The sequence below is a fragment of the Pelobates fuscus genome, chromosome 2 (assembly GCF_036172605.1).
Source record: "Pelobates fuscus isolate aPelFus1 chromosome 2, aPelFus1.pri, whole genome shotgun sequence".
NCBI lineage: Eukaryota > Metazoa > Chordata > Amphibia > Anura > Pelobatidae > Pelobates > Pelobates fuscus.
In genome coordinates, this window is record NC_086318.1 from 50,810,808 (window position 1) to 50,826,338 (window position 15,531).

Genomic DNA, 15,531 nt, shown 5'->3' on the forward strand with positions numbered 1-15,531 from the left:
AATGTATAAAATATGCTGCTGTGAGGAGACCTGTTTATTCATTTTGTGCAGTTTTGCTCCAAATTCAATTAAAAGTAATGAACTCTTGGATAAAAGTATTATGCAAAGTGAATATTTGTGCTTGATGAGTCTTTCTGAAGAAAAATAAATAAATTAAAATTAAGTTGAAATAATTCCCGATCAGTGCAAATTAATTTAAAAATTTCCCAAAGGGGCTGAAGATGTATATTAGGAAATGTAATTCCTTAAGGGGCTTACGTTTTCTTCATTGTTAATTTCTGGAGGGGTGGATAGCCGACTATCTGTAGAAATGAAACATTTCATGTTTGTCGCGGTTGTAACACATGACTTGGTCTCGTTTCATAGGCGCTGAAGAGAAAAGGATTGTGGAGGATTATTAAGTTTCGATTATCTAGCAGACACGGAACAGAACAGGTAATAGAGAATTACTTCATTAATTTAGTTCCAGCAGGTGAATATACATTTGATTTAAGCTTATTGCATTGAGAAACAAGTTTTAATAACAACATAGTTGGCTTAATATGTCTGTGAAAAGGCACATATTTGTATGTTTTATTTCTATAGTACTAACACGCAATTTACATGGTATATCAAAGTGTGGGTTGGACAAGCACTGTAAATGCTGTAGTAATACAGTTCAATATTTTAATTATAGAGCACTAAAAGGTGTACTAAGCACTTTACACGTCTAACTAAAATTGTGGGGTGGTATAGGAAGTGCAGTAGTTATACACCTTGTGTGTATTTAATTTATTGACTTGTGCAAATGGTTTTAAACAAATTGCAACTAATCTGAACTCAAATGCTATATGGACGAATGGAAGTTACACAAACATTAGGTGCTCGCTATATACTTATAGAGGAGACAGCAGTCAATCCTACAAGGTTTTCCAAAACCTTGTGAAAATACAAATATGTCAAAAACAAACAATAGATGACTGCACCTAGGAAAAAAAAAGTAACCCATAAGTGAGATCACACATAAAACACAAATATGAACATATGTCAATAGAGTCTTTGTCCGTTACACAATATCGGGTATCTCAGAGAAAGAAAACAAAAGAAAAAAAGGGAACAGTAATAGTGCAATATATCCTTAAATATAAGGTGGGAGGGGTAGGGGGCACATAATTGATGGTTAGAAGACAACCACTACATTTGTATTTTATTTTTTGATTTTTAGATCAAGTGAGAAGTGAAGAAAAGGAGGAGCAATGTAAAATCTAATTTAATATATTATACAGTTAATAAATAAATATATATAAATATATATATATATATATATATATATATAACTATAGAATGTTTTACTTTTACTTTTTCTCACTTGATCTGTGAATTAAATGGCAGGAAAGTACATACCGTATATACTCGAGTATAAGCCGAGTTTTTCAGCACATTTTTTGTGCTGAAAAACCCCAACTCGGCTTATACTCGAGTCAATGTCTGTATTATGGCAATTTACATTGCCATAATACAGACAATGGGGCCGTGGGGGCTGCAGAGATCTTACTTACCTCTCTTGCAGCTCCTGTCAGCTCCCTTCTCCTCTGCGGCGGTCCGTTCAGCACCTCGGTCAGCTCCCAGTGTAAGTCTCGCGAGAGCCGCGGGGTCATAGTGCGGCTCTCGCGAGACTTACACTGTGAGCTGAGAGAGGAGCTGCACGGACCGGCGCAGAGGAGAAGGGAGCTGACAGGAGCTGCAAGAGAGGTAAGTGCTTCCCGACAGCCCCCCCCCCCCCCCACTGAACTGCCAATGCCACTGGACCACCAGGGAAGCAGAGCCCCCCTCCCTGCCATGTATCAAGCAGGGAGGGGGGACGAATTTTTTTTTAATATAATAAAAATAATAATAATTAAATTAAAAAAAATAATAATAAAAAACAATACAAAATTATTAAAATAATAAAATTGCCCACCCCCCACCAAGGCTCCGCTACACACACACACACACACACACTGCACTCATACACACACATTGCATTCATACACACACTGCATTCATATACACACACTTCATTCTTACACACACTGCATTCATACACACACTGCATTCATACACACACTGCACTCATACACACACTGCACTCATACACACACTGCACTCATACACACACTGCACTCATACACACACTGCACTCATACACACACTGCACTCATACACACACTGCACTCATACACACACTGCACTCATACACACACTGCACTCATACACACACTGCACTCATACACACACTGCACTCATACACACACTGCACTCATACACACACTGCACTCATACACACACTGCACTCATACACACACTGCACTCATACACACACTGCACTCATACACACACTGCACTCATACACACACTGCACTCATACACACACTGCACTCATACACACACTGCACTCATACACACACTGCACTCATACACACACTGCACTCATACACACACTGCACTCACACACACACTGTACTCACACACACACTGTACTCATACACACACACTGCATTCATACACACACACTGCATTCATACACACACATCACTCATATACACACACACTGCATTCATACATACACACACTGCACTCATACACACACTCACTGCACTCATACACACACTGCACTCATACGCACATGCTGCATTCATACACACACTGCATTCATTATATACACACACTGTAAATAAATATTCAATTAATATACATTTTTTAGGATCTAATTTTATTTAGAAATTTACCAGTAGCTACTGCATTTCCCACCCTAGTCTTATACTCGAGTCAATAAGTTTTCCCAGTTTTTTGGAGTAAAATTAGGGGCCTCGGCTTATATTCGGGTCGGCTTATACTCTAGTATATACGGTATATCAGTGTACTATAAAACATATACATAATATTTAAAGTACATGCAGTATTTACACAGTATATGCTTTTTATACAGTTTACATTAAAATTGTGGGAAGATAAAGTTAGGTTAGTGGTTAAATAGTGTATGTATGTTTAATTATGTAACAGATGTTCTCAGCACTTCTTATTACAGACCTCTCAGTCCCTTAGTTCCTTCAGGGTTCACTTTCTGCATTTCTTTGTGAATATTTGCGATAAGTCTTAATGGTATTTGTTTTCCCTTAAATGACTCAGATCGTGCACTATACATTGGGTAGGTAATGTGTTTAGCACTCAAGTTGTTGCACACTGCATCTCCCATAACGCTCTTACTACCATGATGCTGGCAAAGCATCAGGGGAGATGTAGTCCATAACATCTGGAGTGCCGAAGGTTGCTACCTCTGCATTACACTCTATACATGCCAACAAATTGCTGAATTTAGAGGAAAAAAAAAGCAAACTGCAATTTGGGTATTTAATGATGTCAATTTCAAATGAACTCCAAACATCAATTACCATTCAGAGCAATTCAGTGTTTTAGTTAAAAAAAAAAAAAAAAAAGACACAGAAAGGTCTGAATTCTTCCATACAATGTATTGGATTTCAGACATTCATAAAACACCAAATTGACCTCAGGCTTGAGCTTTCTCAAGCATTTTTTTTTTTAAATTCTTTATTTTATTAATGCAAAAATTAAACATTAGCTTAGCACTGCCACAACAGCAGGTACAAACAGATTCATAGTCATATAGTAACAGTAAAAACAATAAAAAAGGCTGCGCCACAATCAGTAATAAAAAGTCAGATTAAAAGGAAAAAGTCCAACTATTTTATCCTTACAAATGGTCTTTGGTGGTGATTTCTTCTACTGCTGTAGTGGATCCACTTTATATAAAAGATAAAAAGAGAGAAGGACAACCAATGGTGCAGTATGTAAAATTCAAATGTAGACGTAAAGGAGTAATAGTATAAAACTCACATTTGCCAGAGCTAATATCCAGCTCTGGGGTGAAGCGGATACAGCAATTTAATCCCCTTATGGGATATAAATGGATTCCTCTCCGTCACTGGTGTCCAGTTCTCGGGATAAAAGAGACAACCGATAGTGCTCACTGTATAGTAAAATTGATAAAATAATAAAAGAATGTACTTACAAGACAAGAGCAGACCAACTGCTCTGTGATGACAGCGTGGGTGGATTGATCCTCACCTAAGGATTTCTTTTAGTACAGGAAACTTCCAGGGATATTTTTTCTTTCTCCAGAGGTTTTATATAAAACCACTAAAAGGTAAATAAAATACAGTGATACCTCGGTTCACGAACGCTTCTGTTCACGAACAACTCGGTTCACGAACAGAAAAGTTCGTAAAAATATGCTCCGGTTCACGAACTCCGCCTCGGTTCACGAACGCAAGCCGCGGCCATTTTAATGCTAATTTCAGGCTGTCACATGGTCGGGACTTCCTGTAGGAAGACCGTGGAGAGAAGAAGCAAGAATAAGAGACACAGAAAGAAGTACTCTGCAAGCATTAGAAGTGATTATACTGTATTTTATCACATACAGTACATACTGTACACAGAAAGAAGTACTCTGCAAGCATTATACAGTACAGTAAGTGATTAAGTATACTGTATTTTATCACATACAGTACATACAGTACACAGAAAGAAGTACTGTACTCTGCAAGCATTATAAGTGATTATACTGTATTTTATCCCATACAGTACATACTGTACAGTTCACTGGACACCCAATATGGCTCCCAAGAAGCATAGTGGAAAGAAGAAAGTGCGGAGCAGCAATAAAGGTGACAAGAACAGCAATGCAGGTGACAATGTGCAAAGTGGAAATGCAAGTGACAATGTGCAAAGTGGAAATGCAAGTGACAATGTGCAAAGTGGAAATGCAGTTGACAATGTGCAAAGTGGAAATGCAGTTGACAATGTGCAAAGTGGAAATGCAAGTGACAATGTGCAAAGTGGAAATGCAAGTGACAATGTGCAAAGTGGAAATGCAAGTGACAATGTGCGAAGTGGAAATGCAGGTGACAATGTGCAAAGTGGAAATGCAGGTGACAATGTGCGAAGTGGAAATGCAGGTGACAATGTGCAAAGTGGAAATGCAAGTGACAAGAATGTGCAGCGCAAGCATGGTGGCAAAAAGAAAGTGCACAGCAGTAGTAAAGGTGACAGCAAGGTTGTGAAGAAAATAACCATTGAGCTGAAGAAGGAAATTATAGAAAAGCATGACCGTGGTATTCGTGTGACTGATCTGGCTTCGGAGTACAAGATGGCAAAGTCAACAATTTCGACTATTCTGAAAAACAAAGCCGCCATCAAAGGAGCTGATGTTGCAAAAGGAGTAACAATGTTAACCAAGCAGAGGACACAAGTGCTGGAAGAGGTGGAAAAACTTTTGTTGGTGTGGTTGAATGAGAAACAGCTGGCAGGTGATAGTGTAAGTGAAGCTATGATCTGTGAGAAAGCCAGGAAATTGCACAGTGATTTACAGCAAAGAAGCCCCTCTACAAGTGCAGCAAGTGACGAATTTAAAGCCAGTAGAGGGTGGTTTGAAAAATTCCGCAGGAGAACTGGCATCCACAGTGTGATTAGACATGGTGAGGCTTCCAGTTCTGACAAGGCCGCAGCAGAAGCTTACAAGTTAGAATTTGCAGAATTCATGAAGACAGAAGGATACGTCCCTCAACAAGTGTTCAACTGTGATGAAACAGGGCTCTTCTGGAAAAAAATGCCGAACAGAACCTATATCACACAGGAGGAAAAGGCCCTACCAGGGCACAAGCCCATGAAGGACAGATTGACCCTTTTGCTGTGTGCCAACGCAAGCGCCGATCTGAAAATTAAACCACTACTGGTGTACCATTCTCAGACCCCTCGTGCATTTAGGGAACAAAATGTGAACAAGGCCAGACTGCCCGTCATGTGGAGAGCCAATGCCAAAGCTTGGGTCACAAGGCAATTGTTTATGGAATGGCTGCACGAGGTGTTTGCACCCACCGTCAGAAAATATCTTTCTGATAACCAGCTGCCTGAAAGGTGCCTTCTTCTGATGGACAATGCCCCAGCACACCCTCCAGCCTTGGTGGATGATATGGATGCTGAGTATGACTTCATCAAGGTAAAGTTCCTCCCCCCCAACACAACACCACTTCTGCAGCCCATGGACCAGCAAGTCATCTGCAACTTTAAGAAGCTGTACACAAAGGCGCTCTTCACTAGGTGTTTTAATGTCACTTCAGAGACATCCTTGACTTTGAAAGAATTCTGGAAGAAACATTTCAATGTTGTCCACTGCATTAACCTCATTGACAAAGCCTGGGAAGAGGTCACTTCCCGAACCCTAAGTTCAGCCTGGAGGAAACTGTGGCCAGAATGTGTCGCTGAACGTGAACATGACTTAGAAGGGTCTGATGCAGAGGTAGTGGAGGAAATTGTGTCCATGGGCAAGAATATGGGTCTGGACGTTGATGGTGCTGATGTGGAAGAGCTTGTTGAGGAACATAGGGAGGAGCTGACCACGGAAGAACTTTATGAACTCCACAGTGAGCAGCAGAAGGCACTTCTTGAGGAGCATTCCAATGAGGAGGAAGAAGAAAGGGAGGAGGTTAGCAGTGATGCCATAAAATCCATTATGCAAAAATGGAATGAGTGCCATGATTTCTTTGAAAAGCACCACCCCAACATTACTGTCACAAACAGAGTGTTAAATCTCATGAATGATAATGTGGTCTCTCATTTCCGGAGGGTTATGCAGCGCAGAAAGAGACAAGTGACATTGGACAGATTTTTCAGACAAACTGAGCCTGCAGCTAGGAGACAAAGGAGAGAGGAAACCCCTGAAGAAGATCTCCCTGATGTCCTTATGGAGGGGGACTCTCCCCCCAAACAATAACTGCCTCCCACCTTACTGTCCTCTCTTAATAAATAACTACAGTATACTGTACTTTACTAATGTGTATTGTCATTTGTTTCATATTTTTGGGCTTCAAAAACCCCCCAAAAAAAGTCAGCACGGATTAACCGGATTTACATTGAACCCTATGGGAAAATGTGCCTCGGTTCACGACCAATTCGGTTCGCGACCAGAGTCAGTTCACGAATTAAGTTCGTGAACCGAGGTATCACTGTAATACTAAAAAGCCAGGGTAAAAAATAAAAGTTGTGTCTATAAAAACGGTAATTGGCACAATAAAATGACCAAAAATACTTTAATATATATAAAAGAACACAATTTAAATTTCCATAACGCGTTTCGTCGAAAATACTTTTTCAAATGGAATAACAGTGATATCTGGCTAATAGGTATTGTATAAGAACAGAACTAATTGAAATTTGGCGCCAAAAAATGGTACATCCAATCAGAAATAAAAACATTATTAAAACAATAAATTGCATAAATAACTCAATAGATACATAGATAATAATACTATAACATGATTCTGATACATTTAAATCGAAAACGAGGGTGAGAAAATGTGTTTAAAAACGTTTTAAAATAGTCACATGACCGTTCGGCACTTCCGCGTTTCGGAAGTAAACCGCAATGCCGCATGGGAAATTTAGTCTTATTGGCCGCATAAAACATAACAAATACATATATATTTAGGTAGTTTAAACCTATTCAAAATGATTGTAATAGTTACAATTGTAAAACGAGGAAGGGAAATTTGATTTAAAACAGTTAATAGTCACATGATTAACAGCACTTCCGCAAATCGGAGGTATTAGCCGAAATGCATCTTGGGAAATGCAGTTTAGTTTAACCAACGATAATGGGAGCTATAATATAAGAATAGGATGCAGCAAATAAAATAAAATAACTGGGAAAATCTAATACCAAACTCAAATATAATAAAGAAAAAAAGGGGGAAATTAGATAAATAATATCAAACATCAATTAAGAAATAGATAAAAGTCCACAATATAAAAAGAAAAAAGAGAAAACTAGCATATAAAAAATAAGACTAATATAAAATAATATTAAAAATACCTGTATAAAAAAAATGCATATATTATAAATAACAATAAAAACATAATTTTTAAAGATACAGGCATCAGTTTTCATAAAAAGTTGTGTAAATCAAAATCTGCATTAAGACCATGGGGTATAAGAGTCTGAAGTTTATACACCCATTCCATGTCTGTTTTTCCAAGCATCTTTTTTGTATCACCTCCACGCCAAGGGATAGAACATTTTTTTTATACCAATACATTTTAATAGACATGGATCTTTATTATGCATAATAAAATGTTTGGATACTGTATGGTTCAAGTATCCATTTTTGATATTTCTGCAATGTTCGCTCAGTATTATCTTTAAGCACCTTGTGGTCATCTCCACATATTGGAGGCCACATGGGCACATCGAGCAGATAAATAACATTTTTCGTATTACAACATATAAAATCATAAATATTATAAATTTTTTTGGTCCTATTTGACATGAATTTTGTAACTTTAGATGGAATAGAATGATCTGTAGTTTTACATACAATGCATTGTTTACATCTATAAAAACCTTTCGTCTGAGGGAAAAAAGATAAATTTTTGGAAGGAGATTTTTTGGTAAAATTTGTGGTTAAAATAGATTTAAAATTAGGTGCTCCTCTAAAAACAATATTTGGGTGAATGGGTATGATAGGGTTGAGTATCTCATCATGTTTACGTATATGCCAATGTTTTCTTCTTATTTTTTTTAACACCATTACTTTTATTATTAAAATAAAAAATAACTGGAAGTAATATTGGTTCATTGTTTTCTTTATTTTTATACATCAGAAGTTATTTTCGTTCTTTTTGTTTTACTATACTAATTGTAGTATTTAGATCAGGTTCTAAATACTTTTTTTCCATGAATTTATTTTTTAAAACCTCTGCTTGTTCATTAAAATCTGTAAGTTCTGAACAATTTCTGCGAAGGCGCAAAAATTGACTTTTTGGGGCACTCTCAAGCCAAGGCTTATAATGGCAGCTGAATCTATCTATAGCCGTATTTACACATACTTGTTTAAAAAAAGTTTTTGTTTGGAGTTGTCCCTTATTGATAAAAATGCTAAGATCTAAAAAAATTAATAGATTCCTTACTATATTCATGTGTGAGAATAATACCCCTATTGTTGGTATTTAGATGGTTAATAAAATCAATACGATGGTTTTCTGGTCCGTCCCAAATAAAAAAGAGGTCATCTATATATCTGAAGTAGGAGACTAGGTTTGCCCGCCACGTGTGGTTGCCCCAAATAGCTTCGGTTTCCCAGTCAGCCATAAACAAATTGGCGTAACTAGGGGCAAACCTAGTCCCCATAGCAGTACCTCTCTTTTGCAGATAAAATGAGTCTAAAAACCAAAAGTAATTATTTTTTTAAATATTTATACCTTCCATTATAAAATCAATTTGAATATCTGGGATCCTAGCTTCTTTGGTTAAAATTTATTTTATAGCTTGACAGCCTTTATCATGGGGAATAATGGTATAAAGAGACTGAACGTCACATGTGACTAGTATAAAATTTGTTTTCCAAGTAAAATCACTTAAAAATTTTAAAAGTGACATGGAGTCTTTTAAATAGGATTTCATAAGTTTAACCGAAGGCTGAAGAAGGGTATCAATATATTGGGAAAGGTTACATAAAAGTGAGCCTATCCCAGAAACGATTGGTCTACCTGGAGGATGTTGTTAATTTTTGTGAATTTTGGGAAGGAAATAAATAACAGGGGTAATAAATATATATTTATATAGTAACAGTAGTATGGCATCAAAAGCATTGCACTATTTTTTTTTTTAAGGGGAAGGAACAGGATTATATAGTAAGCTTTATAAAAACATCAAATTATACAAAGTGGCATCACAATTTTAGTTAAAGTAAGAATAAGAGTCAGGCTAGATAGTCGCATTTTGAGACTGAACGGATTAAGCTTGGCTCAGTACCTGACTGCACTAGCTTTTGTGATTAATATAGTGAAAACGTAAACCAGACTCATCCTGCTTGTTTAAACCCAAATATGAGATCGTTTTAATGGAGATATTGAGACCTGCAGGTCTACTTTAAAAACGTAGCCGTGAGATTCAAGATACATTAGTTGAAATTGGGCTTTAAATGGCAAAGCAAAATAATATATTTGAGTGTTTATGTTTATTGAGTGTTTAAAAAGCAGTTTTACATTTATTTTTATTCGGTTATATTTTGCCCTCTACGGTGTCATTTTCCTACCCTTCACTGTTATCCAGTGGTATTTCTCTTTCATTACATATCTAATCAGCGTTACTTCACGCCTATTTACAAAATAATGTAATTAAGCCCTGCCTTTTCTCTTATTAGTGTTTTTGTCTATGTATTGTATTGTGTTGTGTAAATTCATATGCACACATTTTTGTTGTTGTTGGGGTTGTGTATGATTCATGGGTTATGGCCTTGCCAAATGTCAAATGATGGTGTAAGCGAGAAGCCGCATTTGTGTTTTATTAGTTAAAACCAAATCAAGCATATTATTGTTCAAATGGCGTTCCAATAATAATTGTTATTTTTCAGCCATGCCTTAAAGATTTAATGCTATTATAGCGGCGATCTGGAAGGATATGAAGCATGGTGAATTTAATTCCGTACATGAAATATACAAGGCCAGCAGTGCAGAGCTGCAATTGTATAGGAATTCGTGCCTTGGTTCGCAATGGTATAAATTCACGTTTAGCGTGATTGGCAGCTTCACATGACTGACTCCAAACTGGCTAAGGCCATCTTAAGCTCGACTGGAGGAAATAATAAATCTGTTCACTATCCACTCCATGTTAACTCTTTCAATAACCAAACTGATGTCTCAAAATCTTTCATGGAGATTCCTTCGCCATAATGTATCTATACTTTACTTCTGTGGTGGTTTGAGGCTTTGCATTCAATACTGAATTCAAATGGATTTGAAGGTATATTTTGCTCATTTGTTAATTTTCCAAGCTGCAAAGATGGCCTGTATATAAAACACAAAAAAACACCCACTACTAGTTTGTGATGTCCTCAGCATCGTGTCTGATTTATTAATGCTGGAAGCATACACTCCTGGGGTGAAGTTACAGTATGACATTCAATTTTATATTTGTTTGTGCCCGAAAAAAGGGGCTAAGGCTATTCTCATATTGATCCTTCATTAACCAACTTCCATTCCATATTTCTCTAACAAGTTTGTTTATTTTGCTTGTTTGAAAATGAATCTATTATTAAAAAATAAGTGTCTCTCATATATATTTAATACATCATATATCACAAATGATACATGAGGCATTCAGAGAAAAGGCGGTGTTTACATCACAGCTTAGGGACGCCTCCAGTGGCTGTCACTCAGACGGTCACTCAGATGCTGAACTTTTTCATTCAATGCATCTCTATGAGGAAATGTTGATTGGCCAGGGCAGCGTTTGGTTCCACACCCTGCCCCTCCTCCTTGGCTGACTTTCTCAGAATTGACAATCTCAGCCAATCTAATACTTTCCTATGGGATATCACTTTGTGATATCTTAAAAGTGCAATTTCTTATGGGAATGCATTGGATTGGCTGAGATCATCTATTCTGATGATGTCAGCCAAGGACGCGGATCAGTGGCAGAGCTGAGCGGTGCTGGAAATAAAGTTGAGTTTTTACTGTATTTAGGGGAGGTGGCGTTTGTAGTAGGACTAAATAGTGTTTGTAAGACTATAGGATCAGAAATTCACATTTGCATTCCTGACCCTATAGTGTTCCTCTAAATATAAGGATAAGTAAACATAATAGCTTTGATTTAAACAGTATTTGCATCAATTTAATAGTTTTTGATAAACTCTTTACATTATTTTTTTTAGATATTAAAATATATACTATATAAAAATATCAATATATAAAAATATATGAAAATATTAAAATATTTTTTTAAAATATTAATTATTTTAAAACTTTTATCTAATGATATTAAATCATTCGAAAGGTCTATCCAAAATATTAAATCATGACCAATATCGCTTAAATTAATTTACTCCTGTATTACCCTATTATTTCATTATTATTATTATTTTATTTTTTATTAAGATTCCATTAATTTTGTCCTAGATAGGGATGATTCTATTTTTTTAATATGCATTTTGTGAAAACATTTTTTAGGGGTCTATAAATACTTTTTAACATATCATTTTTTCCTTTTCCCATTATGTCCTTAGAAATTTATTTTTTTCTTTGTAGCAGTGTTTTTAGTTTCTTGCGCAACAATTTCTTACGGGCTGTTTGTAAGTACTTGTATTATAATACATAGTTTTGATCTTGTGTTGTTTTAGGATGGCATTTTTAAGCTGAGCCTTTCTCCTGACGGAACACTTCTGGCTGCAATTCACTTCTCAGGCAAACTAACCATCTGGGAAGTCCCATCTCTTAAACTGCAAGGGTACTGGTCTCTGTGTGAGCAGGTATTTACCCCAATTATATGTCTTATTTGAATTCTGTAAGATTGTATGTTACTATGTAGCGCATTCAGTAGAAGGTTGTATGGTGCATTTTTGGAAAGAGTCATAAAATGAATGTAACTTTTTTTAGTGTTTTCAAATGTAAGATTTCTCAAACAAATAGTAATCAAATTATTTTAAAAATGGGAATGAATAAATAGATTGAAAGCCTGATATACATGCCTCCACCTAAATGAACACAACGAGCACCATAATGAATGTAGGTCGCTTTAATGGTCATCTTGCCAGGTGTACCCTCCCATAGTAATCCCAGTGGCTCCATTATTTCAGGAGAATCTAGTTATCTCCATATGCTAAGATTGGCCTATGCAGAGCCATTATCATTGTCTGAAAGCATGTCTTGATCCTGCTTAGTTCAGTGAAGATATCTGGCAGAATAAGCCTTGATGTAAAACAGGCAACCAAGGGACCAAGGTAAGTTGTCATGTCAAACTGTTGTAAAATGGTCTACCAAATTATTCTGGGAGGATGCCAGAGCATTCTTGGCACCAAATCTATTTCAGTGGACTGTAATCATTATGGTACTTGGAATGTTCCGTCCTTATGACATTCTAGACAGTAAGTCCACAAGTCTAATAGAATATACATCTGGAGATAGGATCCCAAACTGAGTGCACTTACAATCTAGACTAAGTACAACTGCATACTGTATAAAACATATAAAATAATAACTGTACAACAAGCATACATGGTGAAACACAATACAACTTCCAAGCAATCCTTAATTACTTGCAATAACATTTTAATTTTTTTTTAAAAATGCAAGAAATATTTTATACGCACTACTCGGCGTCCATTCTATTTAAGGAAGCTTTGTGAAAAAGGCTAATCCTCTCTTATTCCCCTTAATGCACATACTTCACTACAGCTGAGGATTTCTGAGAAATTTGTTAAAGGAAATGTTTGCAACTCATTCAGAAAGCAATTGATTTTAGCTACGTGGTGGTACAACCAAGGTCATCATATCTCCTAATCTTCAGTCTTTTCATCTCCCCTTGGTGCGGATGAAATGTCCATTTGAACCCACTGTATTTGTTTGATGAATTGTGTCGCTTTAGATTGTTTTGACCAGAGGATGGGGGACCCTTTCTGATTTCGGCTGACATTAATTACTGTGGAAAAGAAAATCCCTGTACCTTTTTTGCTGTCATCCAAGGTTATGGGTAGAGCATATGCCAGCAAGGTCATTGTCTGAACGGTTCTTTAGTCAAGATGCTCTTTAAATCCTTATCCTTTTGGCTGGCCTTAGTGAACCTTTGCATTTGTATCTTCAGAGATTTAAAGGCACACAGATAATATGTTTAGTTAAAAAAAAAAAAAAAACCCTATAGAATTAAGTTAGAAAAGGTATTAGATTTAAACAGTTTTGAGATTGCATCAAATAAACTGTAAGCACTGGCAACAACTGATGTGATGACAACATCTACTAAGTAATTAAATGGTGGCATTTACACATGTGGAATTGACTTCTTTACAACCAGTATTTATTGTGTAACGCACATTGGTGATATCTTTAAAGTGCAAAATAGCACTATTTTAATTAAACAGCTACGAGTACCAACTGAACATGATAATAAGTGTGTGTGTGTGTGTGTGTGTTTATATATATATTATATATATATTCAAAAAATGACTTGGCACTCCACCTTTAGCTGACAAAATAGTTGATACTTGCCTGGGTGCAATTCGTTAACATTAAATATGTAGAAAGTAAACAAATCACGATGCACTCTCGGGTCTTCAAACATCAAAAAAAGTTTATTTAAAATATTAAATGCTGTGGACATCAAATCAATGGGGTCGAAACGTTGATTTGATGTCCACAGCATTTAATATTTGAAATACACTTGTTGTGATGTTTGAAGACCTGAGAGTACACAGTGATTTGTTTACTTTCTATATATATATATATATATATATATATAGACTATGTTCTGTCAGTGCTCTTAGTTGTTTAATTACAATAGTGCTAATTTGCACTTTAAAAAAACATATATGTGAGAAGAGAGAGAAGTGGACACATAGAGTAGATCTTCACTGGTATAAAAGATTACATTTATTGGTCGTACTTACAAGATATAAAAACAGGAGAGGCATATCACCATATCCACTGGTACTCCACTTACAAATATTCTCAGGGTGTTGGAGCAGCTATCAATAAAATAATGAACACTTAAAAAAAGCAGTCCCGCATTTTGTCCATGGACGACATGGACTTCCTCAGGAACAATAAACAAATCAGCATGCAATCATCAGCCACGAGAAGCGGCCAATAAATAATTCTATGTGTCCACTTCTCTCTCTCTCCCCACATATATGTTTCGGATGTGAGAACAAAGAAGAGGGAAGAGTCCTATAGTTTGAGGAGTTTTAAGGCCTACTATCATTAAGTGTTTGTGAGTACAATATATAGTACAAATATAGTTTTAACCACTATTTGATACCAACTGTATTACAGTATTCTAGTATTTTTTTATTGTAGATATTGGTGTGTGTTTTAACTTAAAAATGACCAGTTTTACTTATATCTCAATATCTCAATATATCAACTTGATTATTGTTGTACTGTCAACCAGGACATTTTTGGTAAAGAAACAACAATTCGACCATCGAAAAACACTTTTTTAAATTCTTCTGCTCGCCCAGAATGCACAAAAAGTAATTTTTAATGATTTAAAAACTGCCGTGCTACATATTGTAAATCTAGACCTTTTAGGTTCGGAAATAAGTGCTACATGAGGCTGATAATGTCTCGGACTATCTAATTGAATTGGCATTGAAAGACCTTTCACTGAGCGTCTCTGCCATTTAACGATGCACACTTCAAGGCCAAAGAAATGTTCTTTATAAATTGTGTTTGAAAGCAAGTGAATTGCTAAATCAAGATGCACACATCAAGGTTTGCGCAAGTTCAATCTTTATTTATTAAAATTAGATTTATCCAGAGATATATGCACAAAAGAAAAGACTAAATAAAAACACCAAATAGTCAAATTACAGCATAATATACTGGAATTGAAAGCGTCCCACCCATAGCTTTATTAGACAGTAACTAAAAGGCAGTAATGAGGTGTAGTAAGGATAATCACTGGCCATCATGCCTAGTACTTTGTATAAAAGTGCTGTAAATGTTAGA

At 36.1% G+C, this 15,531-nt stretch overlaps 1 protein-coding gene across 1 annotated transcript in view; it reads left to right on the plus strand.

The window, feature by feature from the left end:
• Positions 1–15,531, plus strand: part of NBAS (NBAS subunit of NRZ tethering complex) — a 676,063-nt gene that overhangs the window by 69,947 nt on the left and 590,585 nt on the right. The window contains exons 11-12 of the mRNA XM_063442147.1: positions 367–435; positions 12,210–12,338. Coding sequence (XP_063298217.1) covers positions 367–435; positions 12,210–12,338 — 198 coding nt within the window. The remainder of the gene's footprint in view (positions 1–366; positions 436–12,209; positions 12,339–15,531) is intronic.